The sequence below is a fragment of the Meleagris gallopavo genome, chromosome 1 (assembly GCF_000146605.3).
Source record: "Meleagris gallopavo isolate NT-WF06-2002-E0010 breed Aviagen turkey brand Nicholas breeding stock chromosome 1, Turkey_5.1, whole genome shotgun sequence".
NCBI lineage: Eukaryota > Metazoa > Chordata > Aves > Galliformes > Phasianidae > Meleagris > Meleagris gallopavo.
Genome location: NC_015011.2, coordinates 189,971,011 through 189,990,655, shown reverse-complemented (window position 1 = coordinate 189,990,655; position 19,645 = coordinate 189,971,011). Strand labels below are relative to the sequence as shown.

At 49.7% G+C, this 19,645-nt stretch overlaps 4 protein-coding genes across 9 annotated transcripts in view; 2 read left to right on the top strand and 2 right to left on the bottom strand.

Annotated features, from left to right (window-relative positions):
* The window catches only part of MRPL48 (mitochondrial ribosomal protein L48), a 6,453-nt gene extending 6,375 nt beyond the window's left edge, over window positions 1-78 (bottom strand). The window contains exon 1 of the mRNA XM_019610993.1: window positions 11-78. Within this exon, the coding sequence (XP_019466538.1) occupies window positions 11-78 (68 nt within the window). The remainder of the gene's footprint in view (window positions 1-10) is intronic.
* FCHSD2 (FCH and double SH3 domains 2) overlaps window positions 1-19,645 on the top strand; it is a 569,931-nt gene that overhangs the window by 309,607 nt on the left and 240,679 nt on the right. The window lies entirely within an intron of this gene.
* On the bottom strand, window positions 288-15,012 carry PAAF1 (proteasomal ATPase associated factor 1). Of its 3 annotated transcripts, none has more exons than XM_003203602.4 (12): window positions 14,909-15,011; window positions 14,786-14,826; window positions 13,206-13,309; window positions 12,585-12,674; window positions 8,501-8,599; window positions 7,755-7,905; window positions 5,486-5,680; window positions 5,093-5,184; window positions 3,868-3,983; window positions 3,300-3,382; window positions 2,830-2,912; window positions 288-561 (listed from the first exon to the last, which is right to left on the bottom strand). In XM_003203602.4, exons 1-12 carry the CDS (start codon window positions 14,953-14,955, stop codon window positions 484-486), a joined length of 1,179 nt encoding a protein of 392 aa, XP_003203650.1. In that variant the 5' UTR covers window positions 14,956-15,011; the 3' UTR covers window positions 288-483. The 3 variants fall into 3 exon arrangements, with proteins under 3 accessions (XP_003203650.1, XP_010704599.1, XP_019468003.1); XM_019612458.2 differs by lacking the exon at window positions 288-561 and adding an exon at window positions 2,259-2,586 and having other exon boundaries at window positions 14,909-15,012; XM_010706297.3 differs by lacking the exons at window positions 13,206-13,309; window positions 14,909-15,011 and having other exon boundaries at window positions 14,786-14,809.
* LOC104909440 (cytochrome c oxidase assembly factor 4 homolog, mitochondrial) lies at window positions 15,030-16,332 on the top strand. Of its 3 annotated transcripts, none has more exons than XM_010706299.3 (2): window positions 15,030-15,128; window positions 15,852-16,332. In XM_010706299.3, exon 2 carries the CDS (start codon window positions 15,874-15,876, stop codon window positions 16,129-16,131), a length of 258 nt encoding a protein of 85 aa, XP_010704601.1. In that variant the 5' UTR covers window positions 15,030-15,128; window positions 15,852-15,873; the 3' UTR covers window positions 16,132-16,332. The 3 variants fall into 3 exon arrangements, with proteins under 3 accessions (XP_010704601.1, XP_010704600.1, XP_019468009.1); XM_010706298.3 differs by lacking the exon at window positions 15,030-15,128 and adding an exon at window positions 15,159-15,264; XM_019612464.2 differs by lacking the exon at window positions 15,030-15,128 and adding an exon at window positions 15,306-15,628.

Genomic DNA, 19,645 nt, shown 5'->3' with positions numbered 1-19,645 from the left:
CCCCCCTCACGCCTTCTTAATGTCGGCATCCGTGGCGGTGTGGCTCAGCTCCAGCACGGCGTAGTAATCCTGCCCCATGGCGGCTCCGTCGCTATGGATACGTAGCAAGCGCGGAGTCACCACGGCAACGCGGCCAGGCCGCACTTCCGGCTGTTCGCCACACTTCCGGTTCCGACGGCGCGAGGCACGCCGGGAGCCGCGGCTCTTCCGGCGCCGCCATTTCCCGCCTCCGAGCCGACCCCCACGCGCCTTTTTGAGCTCAATGATGGCTTTTCCTCCACACGCGCTCTATGAAAGCTGCTTTATTTCAGCCCACAGCCACGGTTTAATCCCCAACCCCCACCCACCAACAGCAGTCACCCCCACGACAGATAAAAATCGGTTCTAATGGACAAAGCTGAGCAGCTGACACAGGGGAGGCAGTGGAAGCAGCCGCAGCCCTGCTCACAGCCCTCACAGCCACGCTGTGCACAGCCCCCACCACTACAGGTCGCCCAGTTGGTACCGCCGCACCACCCCGTCCCTGCAGCACGTGTAGATCTGCTTCTCCCACGCAGCAACCTAGAAAATGGGGAAAAATGCAATAAACCAACAGAGCAGGGGGGAGTACAGCAGCTCTCGTGGTACGGGGTGGGGAAAAGCAGAGGAAGCCAACAGCTTTGCCGCTGTGCTGAGAAGCACCCACACATCTAAAAGATACACGGACCAATTTATGTTTTCTCCCTGAAAATTCATAGAATGGCTTGGGTTGTAAAGGAGCACAGTGCTCATCCAGTTCCAACCCCTGCTATGTGCAGGTCACCAACCAGCAGCCCAGGCTGCCCAGAACCACATCCAGCCTGGCCCTGAATGCCTGCAGGGATGGGGCATCCACAGCCTCCTTGGGCTTTTTGGAAAAATAGACCTTTTCTGTTAATCATTATCACCTGGGAGAAATATTCTCTTGTCCCTTTGGTACCTAACAGCTCACTGAAGGAAATTCACATATACAGAAAAGATGACGTGTTCTTTTTTGTGGGTTTATTTGCAGTCTAAGCAATGCACTGCTTTGTCCTTAGAACAGCCCTGACACCTGGCTCTGGCACTTCCAGAGATGGGGCATCTTTCAGAGTTGTTCTATGGGGGAACAGCAGGTGAGCATCTCCTGAAGCAGCAAGAGCTGCCAACTCACACAGAAGTGGGCCCACAAGAACCTAGTGAGGTTTAGTAACACCAAGTGCAGGGTGCTGCATCAGGTCAGGGCAATGCCAGATCTCCTTGAGAGCAGCCCTACGCAGAAGGACTTGGGGGTCCTGGGGGACGAGGAGCTGGACATGAGCCAGCAGTGTGCGCCTGCAGCCCGGAATGCAGCCAGCTGTGTTCTGGGCTGCATTAAAAAGGGGTGGCAGCAGGGACAGGGAGGTGATCGTCCCCCTCTGCTCGGCTCTTGTGAAGCCCCATCTGCAGCACTGCGTCCAGGTCTGGGGTCCCCAGCACAGGAAGGACATGGAGCTCTGGGAGCGGGTCCAGAGGAGGGCACTGAGATGGTCAGAGGGCTGGAGCAGCTCTGCTGTGAGGAAACGTTGAGGGAACTGGGATTGTTAGCTTGGAGAAGGGAAGGCTGCAGGGAGACCTGAGTGTGGCCTTCCAGTACTTGAATAAACAGGAAGGGGAACGGCTGTTTGTGAGGGTGGGTGGTGACAGGACAAGAAGAAATGGTTTTCAAGTGAGCTAGGAGAGGTTTAGGTTGGATATGAGGAGGAAGTTTTTCATGCAGAGGGTGGTGAGGCAGTGGAACAGGTTGCCCAAGGAGGCTGTGGATGCTCCATCCCTGCAGGCATTCAAGGCCAGGCTGGATGTGGCTCTGGGCAGCCTGGGCTGCTGGTTGGCGACCTGCACACAGCAGGGGGTTGGAAGTGGGTGAGCACTGTGCTCCTTTGCAACCCAGGCCATTGTATGATTCTACAGCTGTATGAAACTTGCTGAAGATTTCACTCTCATCTCAGAGGTGGGCAGGTAAATGCTCACATAAAGTGTCTCCTGATCTGAAGGGAAAAATGGATTTGGGTACTGCTGAATTGGATAGGACAAGAGGTCAAGGCCATTGCACCAGAGGAGGGGTCAGTTGGGTATTAGGAAACGTTCTCCAAAGAGTGGTGATGCACTGGCACAGACTGCCCAGGGAGTGGAGGAGTCACCATCCCTGGGGGTGTTCAAGAGCTGTGGGGATGTGGCACTGATGGATGTGGGCAGTGGGCATGGTGGGATGTGCTGGGGTTGGTAACCTTAGAGGTCTTTTCCAACCTTAATGATTTTATGATTCCCTGAATTCTGCAGGTCAAATTTCAGGCTCAGAATGACACTGCATGCTAAATTTGTGTTTATCAGCTCAGGAAAGGACTGTGAAGGGGGAACAACTTAAAACTAAGCTGATTTCCATCAGTACCGTGTGGTGCGGAGCCCAGGGAGCACAGCTCACTGTCCCCCATCTTTGTGGACACAGAACAGCTGAAGTACTTTTGTGGTCTCACATCATAAGGAGCCGAAGACAGGCAGCACTGTGCTGCCACTCCAATAAACTCCCAAGCACAGATCAATTCCAGCTTCCTTACAAGAAAGAAAAAAAAACATTCTGCCAGATCTACTCCACAACTAACTAACTTCTCTGTTTCAGTTCTACTCCTGCAAAGCGGAGATAATACCACAGAGAGACGCTGACAGCATTTGCTTATGCCAAACATTAAAAGAAAAACCTTGGGCAGCCAATTCCTGAGATAAATGCAACTGCCTGATGCTTGGCATCACCTTTCCCCAAGCACTCTACTTCAGTCAACACCCCATATTCCTTACCTTGTACACAGGGTCACAGTCTGCCTCTGTGAGGTCGATGACGTAATCGAGGTCTTGCTGAATGATAAAGCACGTTCCATCACCTATACAAGCAGAAAGAACACCAAGGAAGGAAGGAATATTGGGTGATGAGTAAAAACAGGCCACGTTCTTTCTATAAACAGCACTACAGGCCCAGCAGAAACGCCCAAGAAAAGGGAGACGTGCTGTGAGGACATGAGTGAGATGGGAAAAGGCTCTATTGATTCAGAAGCTCCTTGCAGGCCCTGTTCTGGGAGGGCACAAGAAAAATCACAAGGCAAAAAGCAACTACGTAATAGGAAGTTCCACTACATCACCTTTTTGCAATGGACACTTGGTCAAGCCTTCTTCTAGTGGCTTGGACATCCAATGCTTGTATATAAGAGAGGGCATAAAGAGCATAAAACTGCTCAGTCAATTCTAAAATCTGTACACAGCAATTGAGTTACCTTGGCTGGCAATGAATCCATCTCTGTACGGGAACAGAGAAAGCACTGGTGCTCCTGATCTGTGAATTATTTGGATTGGAGCACTGGAAAAAAAAGGAACAGGAAGAAGAAAAACATTATGGACAAATCAAAATCCATCCCAAAGTCTGAGTGCTGAAAGAAGAATGTGAAGTAGTGATTAAAAGATACATAAGGAGAACATTAAGACACAGGGATTATCCCTACCAAAACAGCCACAAGTTTGGAGCTTATCCTGCATGAAAGACTTCTCAGATTTTTCCATGCCAGGCTCCTCTGCCCTCACCCATCCATTTGGATGCTCCTTGCTCAGAGCTTGCCCTTCACCCCAACTAAAAGCCACCTCAGAGCAGCTCCTGCCAAAGCTGAATGGTCCTCAAGAGAAAGAAAAGACTGCAAGAAGCTCTTAAGCTCACAGTGCCATTGCCTGGGCTGTATCCACCTCCAGAAGAGGCAGTGTCTGCCAGAACCTTTGATTTGACTCTTCCTCAGAGGAAAACAACCACCCACAACTGCCATTCAGTACTTGCAGCCCCAGGCATGCACTCACTTGGTGTTTCTCACATCCAGCTGATAGATGTTCCCATCCTGAGTCCCTGCTAGGAAATAGGTACTTGAGAGGAATGTGCAGCAATTGAATGCATCAGATCCATCAAAGAGGAACACCTGGGAATATAAAAAACAGCAAGTGTCAGATCTCATAGATGTGCCAAAGCAGCCACAGGACAGACATGAATAGGAAGCCATTTACTCATGAAGTCAGTAAGAATGTTTCTGTGAGTCATGGAACAAACTTGCAAATCCAGAGGTAGGTCAATAACCTTCTCAACTCTGCTCCAAGATGTGTGGGAGAACAGTGCCCTAGAATCAGCTTTGCCAAATTAGCAAGGTTACTGCAATCAGTCAGTGCCCCTGGGGCACTCTGGAGAAGAGATCCATCACACCATGACAGGCAGACCAACACTGAGTTCAAACTTGTCTTCAGACACCCCTGGAGCAGCAAGACCAGATCTGCAAAGTAGGTTTATGAAGACTGCTCCCTCTCCATAGAGCCACAACTGTTGCTGCAAGGCTGCAAATTAATACCAGCCAAGCCTTTAAGACCCCACTCACCAGCTTTGGTGAGTATCTGCTCCACTCAATTTTCACTCTCCACAAGGAATTAAACCTGCTATGCCAGAAGCTTGTGTCCTACAGCCCAGGAGAGTCTGTAGGATCTTCAGGACCTCAGACCCACCAACTCCCTTCCCTTTGCTGGAGGGAAACGGGCTGGTGAACACCTCAGATCCCTTTACATGCTATTCAAAACAAAGAGCAATTTTACACCCCAGCTGCATGGCTGTGCATCCCCTGAGCAGGCTACAGGAAAGGACTGCTGGGAAAGCAGCAGCTCTGCAGACACAGCCTCAGTTCCTGCATTCTCAATGATTCCTACTGGCTGCTTTTTAGTTTGCCACATACCTGGGTGGAACACACGAGCAATTCTTACAACCCCCCATATATAAACCTACCCAGAAAAAAGGAGAGAAAGGATCCCTTTATTGTACTGGGCTTTAGTCTCTCTTTCAGTGAATGAATACAGGGGAGAACACTGCAACCTGGGACCCCATCCAAAGGCACTGCTCCCCAGAGGGCTGGATAGATAGCAACACATGAGCACATGGGAGTGCCACAGGACTCGGAGCACAAAACCAGTGCGTGTGCACGGTGCTGGTTCCCATCCCCTCCTGCAGAGGGGTATTTTGAAGCACTACTGATACTCTCAGCCTCCTTACCAGCTGCCTGCTCTGCAGCCCAACTCCTTGCAGCTTCTTGTCTTCTCGAGCCAGCAGCAGGATTTTCCCTTCTGTCCCAATCTCACGTTCACCTGAGAGGAAGACAAAAGTTAACTCAGGGAGTAAACTACAGAGAGACAATGCTCTGATGGTTGGGATCACAACTGCTGAACCCACAGCAACATCCCTCTTATGCAAAGCAGGCCAATAGCAAGCAAGACTGCAGTCTTAATCACCCAAGCTAGAAGATAAGGCTGAATTCCTCCACAGGGCTGTATTCTGGTGACCTAGTGAAGGCATACAGCAGCATGCCACGCTCTCTCAATTACACCTGCAGCACCAGCTGGCAAAACAAAGGGGAAATAAAGGTTGTCCTGTAAGAATGTTCCTTACTGGGGGCTTTTTCAGGCGTGCCCAGGTTCACTGAGTCATCAGCAGCGCCCACAGCGATGCCGTTGATGGGAGAGCCACAGTCAGCAATGACACCCAAACAGGAGGATTTGCCACAGTCCCAGAGGCGTGCAGTGCCATCCCTGGAGCAGGAAAGGACATTTCTTCCCCGATCCACAATGGCTGTATCCAAAATACCTGCATCAAAGCAAAGGCCGTGTTCAGAGACAGCACAGAAGGCAAAGGCTGAGAAGAGCACACATTTCCCAAGGCAACCATGCACCCACCTACAAGCCCCAAGGCAATGACCACAGAGAAGTCCATGTGAAAAACACAGCTCCCAGTAGATCAGCATGGGAGCCATCACGCTGCACAAGGGTGGGATGCTACCAATAACATCACAGAATGGTTGAGGTTGGAAAGGATTTCTAGAAATCACCTGGTGAAACCCCCTAAACTATGGCCCTTTTCCCCCTTTGTGAGCTGTCACTTGGAGCAGAACTGGGCAGTGACCTCCCACATCTCAGACTTAGCTGATACTGCAGCTCCTGCCAAGTTTCTACCTCCAAAGTTAACCTCTAACTGGGGCAGGAAGCTGTCTAGCTCAGCACTCCTACAGCACTGCCAACTACAGCTCTGGATAATCCCAAAAGCTGCACAGGGCAAGCAGTAGCTCTATTACCCAGCTGCAGTAACATCAAAAGAGCAGTCTTAGCAAATGCTAATGCCCCCTAGCCACTCCATTTTGAGTCTAGATTTGAAAAACAAAACAAAACAAAAAACATGACAGTGTTTTTCTGGAGGGGAACAGTCAGATGGTTAGAAGACTTAATTAATACTTTCTCTACAGAAGCAGTCATTAAACATCACAAACTGAAATAACAGGGGAAGCCTGAATCAGTGGAAGCCAAGCAGTTTGGGCTGGAGTTCTGAAGGTCAACCTTGGAGGCATCAGGAGCCAAACAGAGCTGTTCAGACCCAATGCCATCACATTGCCTGCCTTCCAGGACATTTATGTCAACCTGTTTTAAAGCCATGCAATTAGATCACATGAAAACAATAGCATGTTGAGTGCAAAACAAGTTAATCAGGCTTTCAGCAGGTGGCTGTGTTGCTTACACTCCTCAGCAAAGCACCTTGTGAGATGGGGAGAACAGGAGCCTGTGCAGAGCTGTGCTATTTGCTCAGGAAGGTGGGAATTTGAGCAGTGTTTTGAGCATCCTGTGCTGCATCTGCAGCTCACTTGGACTTGCTCATGTTCACCCAAGCATTCAAACTGGTAAATAGGAGTAAAACAGGAGCTTGCTTAAGCATCATGTATAAATTCAGATTGCTTCTGAATGAATGGTCTTGAAAACCAAATCTTTTTAGAGATTATGTCAAACAGAGGCTCTGTCCATAGAATCACTTGAGTTGGTAGGGATCTCTCAAGGCCATCTGGTCCAAATCCCTGCAGTGAACAGGGACACCTACATCTCCATCAGGTGCTCAGAGCCTGGTCCAGCCTGACCTTGTTGATCTCCAAGGATGGGAAACATTTCTGCCCAAAAGCTTGCTCTCAGAAGGCTTTCTGGGTGGCTCACCATCCATGTCTTGCAGTCCATTGGGAATAAAGTGTCAACTGGAAGAGTTTGTAGCAATCACAGCAAACAGCCCTCAAAGCACCACAGAAGGTGGACCAGGAATCCTCCATGAAAGTAATTTCTTGTCATTTTCAGCAGCAAGATCATCAAGAGGAGCAGAGCTGAACATCTGAGAATGAACAAGCTTATTCCAGCCTCTACAAAGAAATCATCACTGAAGCATCCTTGCAGCTGCTCTTGCTGAGCATGGTGCTGAAAATGAGAGTGGCATCCTCAAGGCAGTAACTGCCCATTCACCTTCTGCACATCTCTTAAAGCTACTGCATGCTTTTCTAGGCAAAGGGAAAAAAAAAAAAAAGGAAGAGGCTCTGGAGCAAGTGAAGGTAAGCATGATGAGCTGGGAACGAAGCAGGAGGGCACTTCTACTGCAGGTCGAGAGCTCCACCTCTGGCACTCAGAACAGGCTGAGGGATTGTGTCTCCCTCAGCTCATCAAGAGAAAGTTTCAGCTGTTTAACACAGCAACCACTGATCTTTTTATTCACATTCTGGGAGGCTGAAAAACTTCTGAGATCCAACACAAATGTACAGCACGAGGTGCAGCAGGCTGGGGACTGAACTTCAGCCCTTGAGTGCAATGCAATTACACACACAGCAGGTTAAGCATTTTAAAGGCTAAGTACTCTGTACCTCCTTTGTGACCTTTAAACGTTACTACGCAGCTGGCATCTTCTGCTGACCAGATCTTTAGCTGGGCATCCATTCCCCCACTCAGAACCACAAGGCCCGATGGGAAAAACCTGCAACAATTCACATCATACACATGGCCTTCCAATAGTCTCTGGAAAAACAAAGAACTACATGCTAGTTCCATTGTCATCACCCTCATGCCAAGCAATTTTTGAGCTATGACATTGGAGAGATGGGTGTTACCACGTGGGCAGAGGATTAAGCTCAGATCCTCTGGGTCTGCACTCCTGGAACAGATTTATCTGAATTCTAGGCAGGCAAAAAGAGTGAGACACTTTGAGACTCACTCTGCTATGTGAATACTCACTGCAAAGCAAAGGAATTACATTTGTTTCTAATAACAGATTAAGTGTCATGGGCAGTTTCTCCTCCTCTTCTCTACCACAGAATAAAGCAGTGCCTGCACCACGCAGGCTAGGAGCTGTCAGTTCCCTCCAGCACTCCAGCTGTAACTCCTCATCTCCGAGCTCTCATCACACTGATGAGCATTCTTTCTTTTCAGAGCAGTTGTGCTTTTCAACAGACACAACAGAAAACCTCTATGATGTACAGATTCCCATTAGCTTTTCAGTCAAGAACCAGACACTTGCCTGCTCACAGCATGCAGACAGCCTGCCCCAGGTCGTAGCTGAACCACACTGCAATGTCAGAGACAACACAACACCAAACAAAGCTGCTGCTCTTACTCTTATTTCTCCATTTGCAGCCTGCCAGATCTTCATGGTCCCATCTGTGCTGGTAGACACACCAAGGCCTCCACCACTGGAAATATCCAGACAGGTAATCTGCAGGAGGGACAAACCACACAGTATTTTAGCTTTAGGTGATTCTGTACATAGCAATTCCTGCTCAAGAATGTACAACTCCACAGGAGATGTGCTAAGTACACCATCCAGCACAATTATCTCACCGAGACAGATTGCTTAATTCTTTAAAACAACTGGAAGTGCCCATGCATTCAGCTAAAGATTTCAGCTTGGTAACAGACCCCCTAACATTTAACATCCTTAAGCTCACTGATTTTGTCTCCTCAACCTCTCAATACATTTTGAGCTGTTAACTATGCCTTTACATGAAGAGAGGATAATGAGATGAACAGGTTGCCCAAGGAGGCTGTGGATGCCCCATCCCTGCAGGCACTCAAGGCCAGGCTGGATGTGGCTCTGGGCAGCCTGGGCTGCTGGTTGGTGACCTGCACACAGCAGGGGGTTGAAACAAGCTGATCATTGTGTTCCTTTGCAACCCAGGCCATTCTATGATGAGACGAGCTGAGGGACTAGAAGCTGGCACAAAGCACCCCAGATTTCTTCTAATTGCCACCAACCAGACATAAGAATTGTTATTCTCTGCTTGTTTCACTGCAGAGATGTGCAAAGCAGGGAGGAAAGCAATGCTGAGTCAGAGAGCTGCATGGAAAGCGGTTGGATTTTAGGCTCACTCCAGATGAAGCAGGAACTTGGATTTTCCCAGCAACTCTCATTTGCAGTTAAGCAATGAGCTAAGCTGCTCTGCACAACCCCAGATAACTGCATGCCCTGACTGCCCAGCCTGCAGACACTGCTTAAGATACCTATGGAGCCAAAGTTTCCCAAAACACTGAACTAAAACTGATTTGATGCAAGCAGGCTGTCTCCTCAGATGGGCTCTGTGACAGCAGGGTACAAACAACTGCATGCTCTGCGTTAACTCCAGCACACCTGAGTACCTTTGAAGAGAGTTAAACTCACACTCTTCTAAAAGGATCACCATTCCCACAATGAAAGACATTACTGCTGCCACTGAGAAAGGAAGATGTGTTGCAGTTGTGGATGAAGTGATGCAAGGTAACAGGTAAACTACACCTGAGATCATAGAATGGCCTGGGTTGGAAGGGACCTCAAAGATCATGAAGCTCCAACCCTCCCCACCACAGGCAGGGCCACCAACCTCCACATTCCATAGCAGCCCAGGCTGCCCAGCTCCCTCAGCCTGTCTTTGTAGGGAGGTGCTGCAGCCTCTGCTCATCTTTGTGGCTCCTCTGGACCCTCTCCAACAGCTCCCTGTCCTTCTTGTCCTGGGGGCTCCAGACCTGGACGCAGTGCTGCAGATGGGGCCTCACAAGAGCAGAGCAGAGAGGGACAATCCCCTCCCTGTCCCTGCTGGCCACCCCTCTGCTGATGGAGCCCAGGATCCCATTTGCTTTCTGAGCTGCAGGAGCACACTGCAAAATAGAGGTTTCCAATATACTGCAGCAATAAAAGGCAGAAAAAACACCTGGATTTTGTTAGAGCAAGGGTTAATGCCAGCACTGCATCCTGCTGGAAGAACGCTGCCTTCTCTTACAAGAATTGGAGGCTGTTGGATTCACACTGCATTATTTTCAAAACCTTCCAAGTGATTCTATTTGCACTCTGTGGATTAAAAGAAAGCACTGCAGTGGCAAAAGCCACCGACAGACACGAGAAACACCAATCCACCGTGAGAAGTCACACTGAGGAATGCAGACTGCAGTTCTTATGGCACCTTATTGCACGCATGCATCACCCAGAGTTTGTGCCTCCACTTTAAATAAAGCCAGCTTAGGAATTAAAACAGGAGTTAGAAGATATTGAAGGAAAAGGCAGTGCCTTAGCTATTTAAAAAGTCATCAAACACGTTTATTTACATATGGTTAACCTGGGTGATGCTTAATTTAACACAACAATCTGTGGCAATTTGCTCTCTGTTAAGAAAAAGCAGCCTGTGAAGGATGTTGTACAGGAACAAAACGCCTCGCTGATGTATGACACTCACAGATGCTCAGGAGGGATACAGAAACAGGCAAGGGCAAGCATGAGCACTCAGAACAAGCAGCAGCAGGTAAGCAGGGCAACAGGAGGCGAGCTTTAAACTCATCTACACATTAATGGATATCGCTTCAGCTGCTGCCAGAGGAGCTCTGCAGCACAGCTGCAACCCATCACACCCCTCTGACAGCAGACTCAACACTTCTGCCTGCATTTCCATTTTGCTATGCTGTGAACGTTGACTGCATTTATCACACAAGAGGGCAGCTGGGAACTCTTCAGTAGCACAGAGCTTAGCAAAGTGATTCACCTCTGCCTCAGGAGCTGCCTCTGTGCCAAGCCTGGGCTCAGCACAGCCCCACTGCCTTTTAGAACAGCTGCAGAGATGTGGAATTGCCTCTGTATCAAAACACATCTTGATTTATATTGCTGTTGAGCTTCATTAACACAGACTTTGCTTTTCAGCATTTTCTGCTGAGTTTGTCACAACAATTTACTCAATAAATCATGAGTCAGGTGTACTACAACACTGGAAACCATCAGGGGCTCCCATTAGGGCAGCTGGCTGTGTGTGCAGGCTGCAAGCTCCATCATTTCTTGGATCATTTCCCTCTTGGGGTGAAGCATTCAGCAAATGCACAGACCACTGCCCAGCAAAGCCAAGGTATGCCTTCCTCCACAGTACAGAAAGGAAATTTCAGGTCCAAGTTGGCTGCTCTGTATCAGGGAGGAGCTGTGCTTCTTGCACCTCCAGACTGCGCAGGTACAAGAAAGAGGATTGCTTAATAAAACAAGCAGGTCTTATCAAAGTAAGTGGCAAGTTCATGAATATATACTTTAAAATACAAGTTGTCCTTTTGTAGTCTGTGAATTCCCAACCAGATTAAGAAGAATGCACGCAACATTCAATTCCTGGCTGCTCCGCTGACCCTGCAAATGGAAGCTCAGTGCAGCTGTCTTATGGCAAGCATCACAGACAGCTTTCTTGAATGACAGCAAACAGGCAGTGCAAAGCAGGAGCAGATTTAATCAAAGATGAAGAGCTCTGTGCACAGAGCCTCTTTTGTCTTGTGGGTTGTTTTTTTTTAGATGTACTAATTCATCTATCTTACGACTTCACAGTGGAATCCACCACGGAACAGAATATGAGCAGATTAGAGCACTTGCAAGAAAGTGGTTAAAAGCAAAGTGACAACTAGAAGAGGAAATGTTCCAAGAAGGCCATGTCTGGTCTCTGTGGCACTGAGAAATTCAAGTTCTTTGTGATCAACAGGAAAAAACAAAACAAAAGTGTACCTACCAGCAGCAATGCCTTCTCCAAACTCACTTAATACCTGCAGCTCCATAACACCAAGTTCTGGTATCCACTGCTCTGAGCATTCAGCCATGCTCTGTCCTGGGAAGCCAGACTTCCCAGAGCACCCTCATAAACCCCAGCCCAATTCCTCTCACATCCCTGTGGTTCTTTTAGCTGTCACCCTCAGACTCCTCTACAACTACTCCTCTACTACACCCTCTTGCAGGGAACAGTAAATATATACATACTCCAGTGCTCACCTCAAAACTTTAATATGAAAAAAATCATACGAATTAAGCTAGGAAATACAGGGAAATCAGGATATTGCTTGGATCTTTTAATTTATTTATTATCAAAAGAGAAAACAAAGTCAGACCCAAATATTACCCAGTCCCACTTAAGCATCCAGTTTCTTACAACTGTTACAAGGCAATTTGAACTTCAGGAACCTCCAGGACTATAACAGCACAAATAGCCATGAAATAGAACAGATTAGTTTTAGAGATACATGCAAGCATCTATAGAATCTTGGACTTCTTTCTGTGCGTGAAGCTTAACTAGGATTGTTGCTGTTATTTATAAGGCCTGATGTGGTTTACTAACCAGTTTATACACAAAGTTATCACTTGACCAGGAACAGAGCAGGCAGATGCATCATGAAAGCATTCAGTCACTGCCATTTATTTCTTACTTAGCAAGGTTACTTACACTTTTCTGATGAATCCTGGAAAAAGTTGTGTATGGTGCCAAGAATTTGGTGGACACATTCTCATGAGGACAAGAAACGAGAATACTTTTCTAGGGGAGAAAAACAGAAGTGCTGTTAGTCCTTCTGAAACACTTGTAAACACCTGAGGCACAAACAACTTACAGCCACTGGTGATGAGAGAAGCAGAGAAATACTACCACATCAACTTCAACCTTTGAAAAGAACTCCAAGATCCCCAAGCCCAACCCCAGCCCACCCCCACCATGCCCACGTCTCTTAGTGCCACCCCCCACGACTTTGGAACACCTCCAGAGGTGGTAACTTCACCACATCCTAGGCAGCCTGTGCTGGATGTGCATTACAACATTTTCAAAGCCGAATTTTTTTTCCTCCTTTTCAATCTGAGCCACTCCTAGTGCAACTTGAAGCCATCAGCTCTCATCCTACCGCTGTCACCTGGGAGAAGAGCTCAACCACACCTCACTACAACCTCCAGAGACACCTGAGCACTGCACAAAGGGAGACCCAGGTGACAGCTACTATTTCAGCTGCACTAAGGCTATGGCCCCTTCACCTGTGGAAAGCAGTTACTAACCCCACATTTCCCCCAGCCCTGTCACCTTGGTGACTTCGCCGACCACAAAGCCCTCAGAGGCAGCGATGTCAGGGACGCCCTCGGTGCTGAGCCCACGGCGGGTCAGGCTGCCATACAGCGTGGGCTTCCCTGCAGACACAGCAGCCATCAGCTCACCCTCCTCATGTTTAACCCACAGGGTTCATCCCTGAACTACCTTCAACCATCTTCTTAGCCTGCCCACAGACTATCCTCACACCCTCCTAACCATCCCCCCAACAAACCATTCTGATTCCCCCTTCCTAACCCACAGCCCTCTGCCTTCTACCCCCAAAACCACCCTCACCACTTCCTAACACACTGGAACAGGTTGTTCAAGGAGGTTGTAGAGGCATTCAAGGCCAGGCTGGATATGGTTCTGGACAGCCTGGGCTGCTGGTTGGTGACCCTGCACACAAGCAAGGTGTTGGAACTGGATGAGCACTGTGCTCCTTTGCAACCCAGGTCATTCTATCATGATTCTATGACTCTTCTAAACTGTCCTCACCCTCTCCTCCTAACTCATGGAGCTTCCCCAAGCTGTCATCACTCCATTCATCCTAACTCACAATCTCCTCTCATATCATCCTCACCACCCACCCAACCCACAGGCATCTCTCAAACCATCCTAACCTACGGGGTGCCCCAAGCCATTCTCACCCCTCCGCTTAACCCACAGCATCCCCCACAAACCTTCAATCCTTTCCTAACCTATAGTGCCTCCTGCAAAACCACCTCTACTCCCTCCTTCTAACACACAAACCTCCCCTAAAGCATCCTCACCCTCTCCTAACCCAGTATCTATCCAAAACTATCTTCACTCCTCTCCTAATCCATAGGCACCCTCCAAAAACATTCCCATCTTCTCTTATCATCTCCTTAAACTCTCTTAAACTGTCCCCCGTCAAGTTATTCTCACCCCTCTTCCTAATCCACAGACTATTCCCACTCCTCAAACCATCCTCACCCTGTCCTTATCCCCAGACTACTCCCAAAACTGACCTCAGCACCTCAAACTATTCTCACTTCCTCCTAACTCCCACCAAACCATCTTTACCCACCTCTTCCTAACCCACAAGGCCTCACCAAGCCATCCTCACACCCTCTTAACCTCATTTTCCTAAACCAAACCACTTTCATTCCCTCTTCTTAACCTACAGATTCATTTTTCTCTCCCCAAGACTCCCCTCACTTCCTACTCACAGCCCACCCCCAACCATCTTCATTTCCCCTTCCCAAAACCCCCAATCACCTTCACCCTAAAACTCTCCTCCCTCTATCTAACCCCCAGATTTCCCCAGAGCCATCCTAGTTTCTCTCCTAACTCACACCCCCTCCCAAAACCCCCTCCACTCTTCCCAATACCCCCTCAGCCTTCCTTATCCTCGTATCCCCTCCACAACCACCCTCAACCCCTCCCACCCCGACCCCACAGCTCCCAACAGGTCCCAGCCCCCTCGACCTGCGGGGTCATTTCCCCTTAAATGCTTTCCCCAACCCCTGGCCACCACGTCACCCTTCAGCTCCCACCCCCCTCACCCGCACCACCCCCACCCAGGCGCACCACAGGTCGCCCTCAGCGCTCACCCGGGCTGCGGCAGCTCAGCCAAGCCTCGCCTTCATCCCTCCTGCGGAGAGAAAGACCGGCAGTGACCGCGGGGCCGGGAGAAGGAGATTGGGGCTGGAAAGGGACCGAGATGCAGCTCCCACCTCAGCGCCTGACTCCAGTCGCTCTGGATCCGCAGCGTCGCCGCCATCTTGACACTGCACCTCCTTCCTCTTCCGCCTTCCTCTTTCCCGTCAGCCCTTACGCGGGGCGGAAGCGGAAGGTCCAGGCGCCCTCCAATGAGCGAGCGTCTCGCGACTTCTCCCCGCCCCGGAAGTGTCTACGCGGAAGTGAGCCTTAAAGGGGCCTCGCGGAGTTACAGGGGTATGGAGGGAGCTAAACGCCTATAGGGGATATTGGGGGAGGGAGGGTCTGGGGGCGCATAGGAGGTGATGAGCTCTCTGGAGGTTGTATAGGGGCACTCATACGGGTTTGGGATGCGCTGGGTGCCCAGGGAGGGGTACGTGCGGGGTGTTGGGTGGTCTGGGGGGTCGTATGGGGGGTAGTGGGTGATGTGGAGGACAGCTGAGCACCCATGGGCGCGTGGGGTGAGCTGGGGGGCACATAGGGGTGCTGAGTATTCGTAGGGGCATAGGAGGTTGTGAGTGTCCTTGAGGCACATGGGGAGGTACTGGGTTTTATGGGGGATACTGGGTGCTCTGGAGGGTGTATGGGGATTGCTGGGTACCCCTAGGGGCACGTGGGTGCTGTGGGGGTGCAAGGGGTTACTGGGTGCTCATAGAGGTATAGAAGGTGCTGGGTTCCAAGGGGGGGTGGTGCTGAGTACCCTAGATCTTACACGGGGCTGCTGAGCACTTATAAAGGTATGGGGAGGTTCTGGGTGCACTGGGTGCTCTGAGGGTTGCATGGGGATTTCCGGGTACCCATAGAGGTATGGGAGGTGCTGGGTGCCATGGGGATTGTATGGGGTGTACCCATAGGCTGGGGGGAAAGAAAGGTGGTGATTCTGTACCACCCAAAAAGAAGATGCCCCCAATCAGGGCAGTCATGGGAAGCAGCACCCTGATGTCTGCCATCACCCTCAAGCCCCACTCTAGGAACCGGAGCGATGGCAAAGCCTGGACATGCCTGGAGCCGTCCTAAATCGCAGGAGGAAGAGGAGGAGGACCCGGTGGAAGCCATGGTGTCACGGACGGGCTGTGCAGAGCAGCACTGGGCACTGCAGGAGTGCATGGCAGAGCAGCGGGACTGGCGGCGCTGCCAGGCTCAGGTCCAGGCCTTCCGGCAGTGCATGGCCCGGCAGCAGCGCCCACACCCTGACGAGCTGCACCCCAACCCACCCCAACGCTCCCCACATGGAGACTGAAGCCCCCAGGACTGAACCCCACACAGGGACACTGCACCAGGCACCCTGACACCTCTATCAGTCCCCCAGAGATGCGGGCTGTGCTGTGGGACACGTTTCCTGTTATTTTTCCTATTTTTTTTTTTTTTAAAGCAGATTGTTATCTTGTTTCAATCATCTTAATTTTAAGCCAGGAAATTAAATCTGATGGCATTTCTCCTAGCTGAAGAACTCATGTCTTTCTGCAAAGCACAGGGGGGATTGCTGCACTATGGCAGTACCATACAATAAAGGTTTAATCAATGAGGCAGCAGCCCAAAGCATCCCAAATTGGGCCACTCACACCAGGATTTCCACTCTGCCTTTCTCAAAGCTTTCAGTCTCTGGAGGGTGAGCTGCTCCCTTCTGGGAAGGCCCAAAAATATTTGGAGTGGGAGAAGAAGGGAGGTGAGGTGCAGCCCCACTTAACCTCATGGCAAATAAGCTGTAAAAACGGATTCAAAATCTCTCTCTGTTTGGAAGGGAAACTTGAGATTTCTGTAGGTCTTCTACAGACCCCAGGTATAGCAGGGAAATGGCTCATTTCCTGATGAAATGTATCAGAAGATACAACTTTTCCTAATCTCAAGGCATCCAAAATAAGGCTGAAATTTGATTAGTGTACCTACCCAAAGGATGGCATGATCAGGTGGTCTCAGCCTAAATTAAAGCAGCTTTAGAATCACAGAATGGTTTGGGTTGGAAGGACCTTAAGGATCACCCAGTTCCAACCTCCCTGCCTTAGGCATTCAGAAATACAAGGAGCAGAGGAGAAACTTGGGTGCTGTAACCTCTTCTAATTCGTGTCCACATGGATACCTACAAGCAGCAGCTCCCTTCCCCTACAAAGACAGGCTGAGGGAGCTGGGCTTGTTCAGCCTGGAGAAGAGAAGCTGCGGGGTGACCTCAGTGCAGCCTTCAGTACCTAAAGGGAGCCTGCAGACAGGAGGGAGTCAGCTCTTGGAAAGGGGAGATAACAGCAGGACAAGGGGAATGGTTGGAAGGTGAGGGAGGGCAGATTGAGGTTGGATGTGAGGGGGAAGTTGTTTGCTGTGAGAGTGGTGAGGTGCTGGAACAGCTGCCCAGAGAGGCTGTGGATTCCCGTCCATCCCTGGAGGTGTTCAAGGCCAGGTTGGATGGGGCTCTGGGCAGCCTGGGCTGCTGTGAGATGTGGAGGTTGGTGGCCCTGCCTGGGGTGGGGCGTTGGAGCTTCGTGATCCTTGAGCTCCCTTTCAACCCAAACCATTCTGTGATTCTGTTTTGCAGGAGCAGCCAAACTCTGATCCCACATTTCAGCACTGCTATGCACAGAGCCAGGGCTGGGGGAAGGAGCAGACATGGTCTGGAGCTCAGTGCTAGCAGGGATGATCAGTATTCCTGTGCTGACACAGAGCTGTCGGGCTGTAGCTCCCCAAACAGCTTTTGTCTCTGCTTCCTGAAGTGCTGACAGCTTACCACGCTTTCAGGTTTTACTTTCTCTCCTTGCCTTAGTGCACCATTCTGGGAAATTCCCCAAACTCTGTGCTTCCTGCTTTCAACACCCAGTAATTTCTCCCTTTCCAAATGGTCTGGCTTGAGGGATCCAGGGAGAAATGTGTCTTTTATGGTGTGAAAGGCAAATCTGAAATCAAGGGGTAACTTTGCATACATTGCCTGACAGATGGCTCCAACCTTCCTCCCTCTGCTGAGTTTTTTTTGTTAAGCTGCAATTGTTCAGCTGTTCAGGAATGGTCATCCCCAACTTCCCAGTGTTCTGAGGCTCCATTCATGTTGGCAGAGCTCTGATCTATGCAGCTGTATGAGAACAAGATGTTCCAGCCTTCAACTGCAGAAAAGAGCATGACAGTCCCTTCCACAGCAGTAGCATCTGGGAGAATATGGGTTGCAATGATGGGGAAGTGCTTTGGAGTCTTTTATCCTGGGAGGAGATAGGCTTCTCATTGCAGCAGAGTCCCTGCTGGCTGTCCCTTATGAAGACAGGACAGGCTGAGGGAGCTGGGCTTGTTCAGCCTGGAGGAGAAAAGCTGCAGGGTGACCTCAGTGCAGCTTTCAGTACCTAAAAGGAGCCTACAGACAGGAGGGGAGTCAGCTCTTGGAAAGGGGAGATAACAGCAGGACAAGGGGAATGGTTGGAAGTTGAGGGAGGGCAGATTGAGGTTGGATGTGAGGGGGAAGTTCTTTACTCAGAGAGTGGTGAGGTGCTGGAACAGCTGCCCAGAGAGGCTGTGGATCCCCGTCCATCCCTGGAGGTGTTCAAGGCCAGGTTGGATGGGGCCCTGGGCAGCCTGGGCTGCTGTGAGATGTGGAGGTTGGTGGCCCTGCCTGTGGTGGGGGGTTGGAGCTTCATCCTTGAGGACCCTTCCAACCCTGGCCATCCTGTGATTCTGTGTCACCTTGCTCAGACTGACAAAAGAACCAGTTGCAGATTTTGAGATTCTATATTTCTAAGCCTCCTTGAATTCTACCCTCCAATTCTAGATCTGAGCAGTTTTGCCTAAAGGAGCAATTCAGGCAATCATTATTAACTTAGACACTTCTGTAGGTTGAAACAGTAATGTTCACAAACCAAAAGCAAAACATACCAAAAAAGGAGAACCGAGAAAAATGAAACCAAATTTCACTGTGGACCCCTTTCATTCACAGCACAAACAAGTCAGGTACAAACAGATGTATTTGTCCTTATTAAGATGAGACGTTTCACAACAATGGAAATTTCTCCTTGTCAGTACAGAGCTCACTAAGTCAACTTTCTGGAGGCTTGAGCAGCTGAGGAAGATCAGCCTTACATTCCCAGGGATGGCTCTGAAATGGACAGAGTGTTCTCCAACACCTCAGCTCACCTGGGCCAGCAGCTCTTCGAGTTCTGGTCGGGACTTCAGTCGGCTCTTGAAGTCAGTTTCTGTGTGCTGTAGAGAGGAAAAGAAACAGCACATCAAAAATCACCTTGAGTACTTTCCAAATCAAGAGAAAGAGAAACCCTCTCTCAAAGTGCATCAATGAAAAGTGAAAAGTGAAAGATTGAAACGTCAGCTGAACCAAGGTAGTGGGACTCCTTTGTGGCCCCAGTTCAGCCTTGGAGGCTCCTCCTTACTGCTGCAGTTCTGATGTGAGTATTTCTGATAAAAAATGACACAGGAAACAGAAAACTGGGAGCGAGCCATAGAACATGTGTTAAATGCAGCTATCAAACCAAAGTCTTCGAGTGAGAAATTACTTTTTGAAAGACTGAGCATTGGCACCGTGCCCAGGAAGTTGCACAGCTCCAGCTCTGCCACTGCCTATCACCACTGCATCTACGTCCTTACAGAGTCCTGCCGCTTCCTCCAGAGCTTTGTCAGGGCATCCCACAGCTTTAATCTCTCTCTATGTTGCCAGTCTTACAAAGCCAGCTCGGGTCTTTCCCCTGGGCACCCTGCATCAGACTGCAATGACTTTGCAAATGGCACAATGTCACAGTTCTCCCTCCAGAGACAAAGCTATCAGCCAAAATATATTA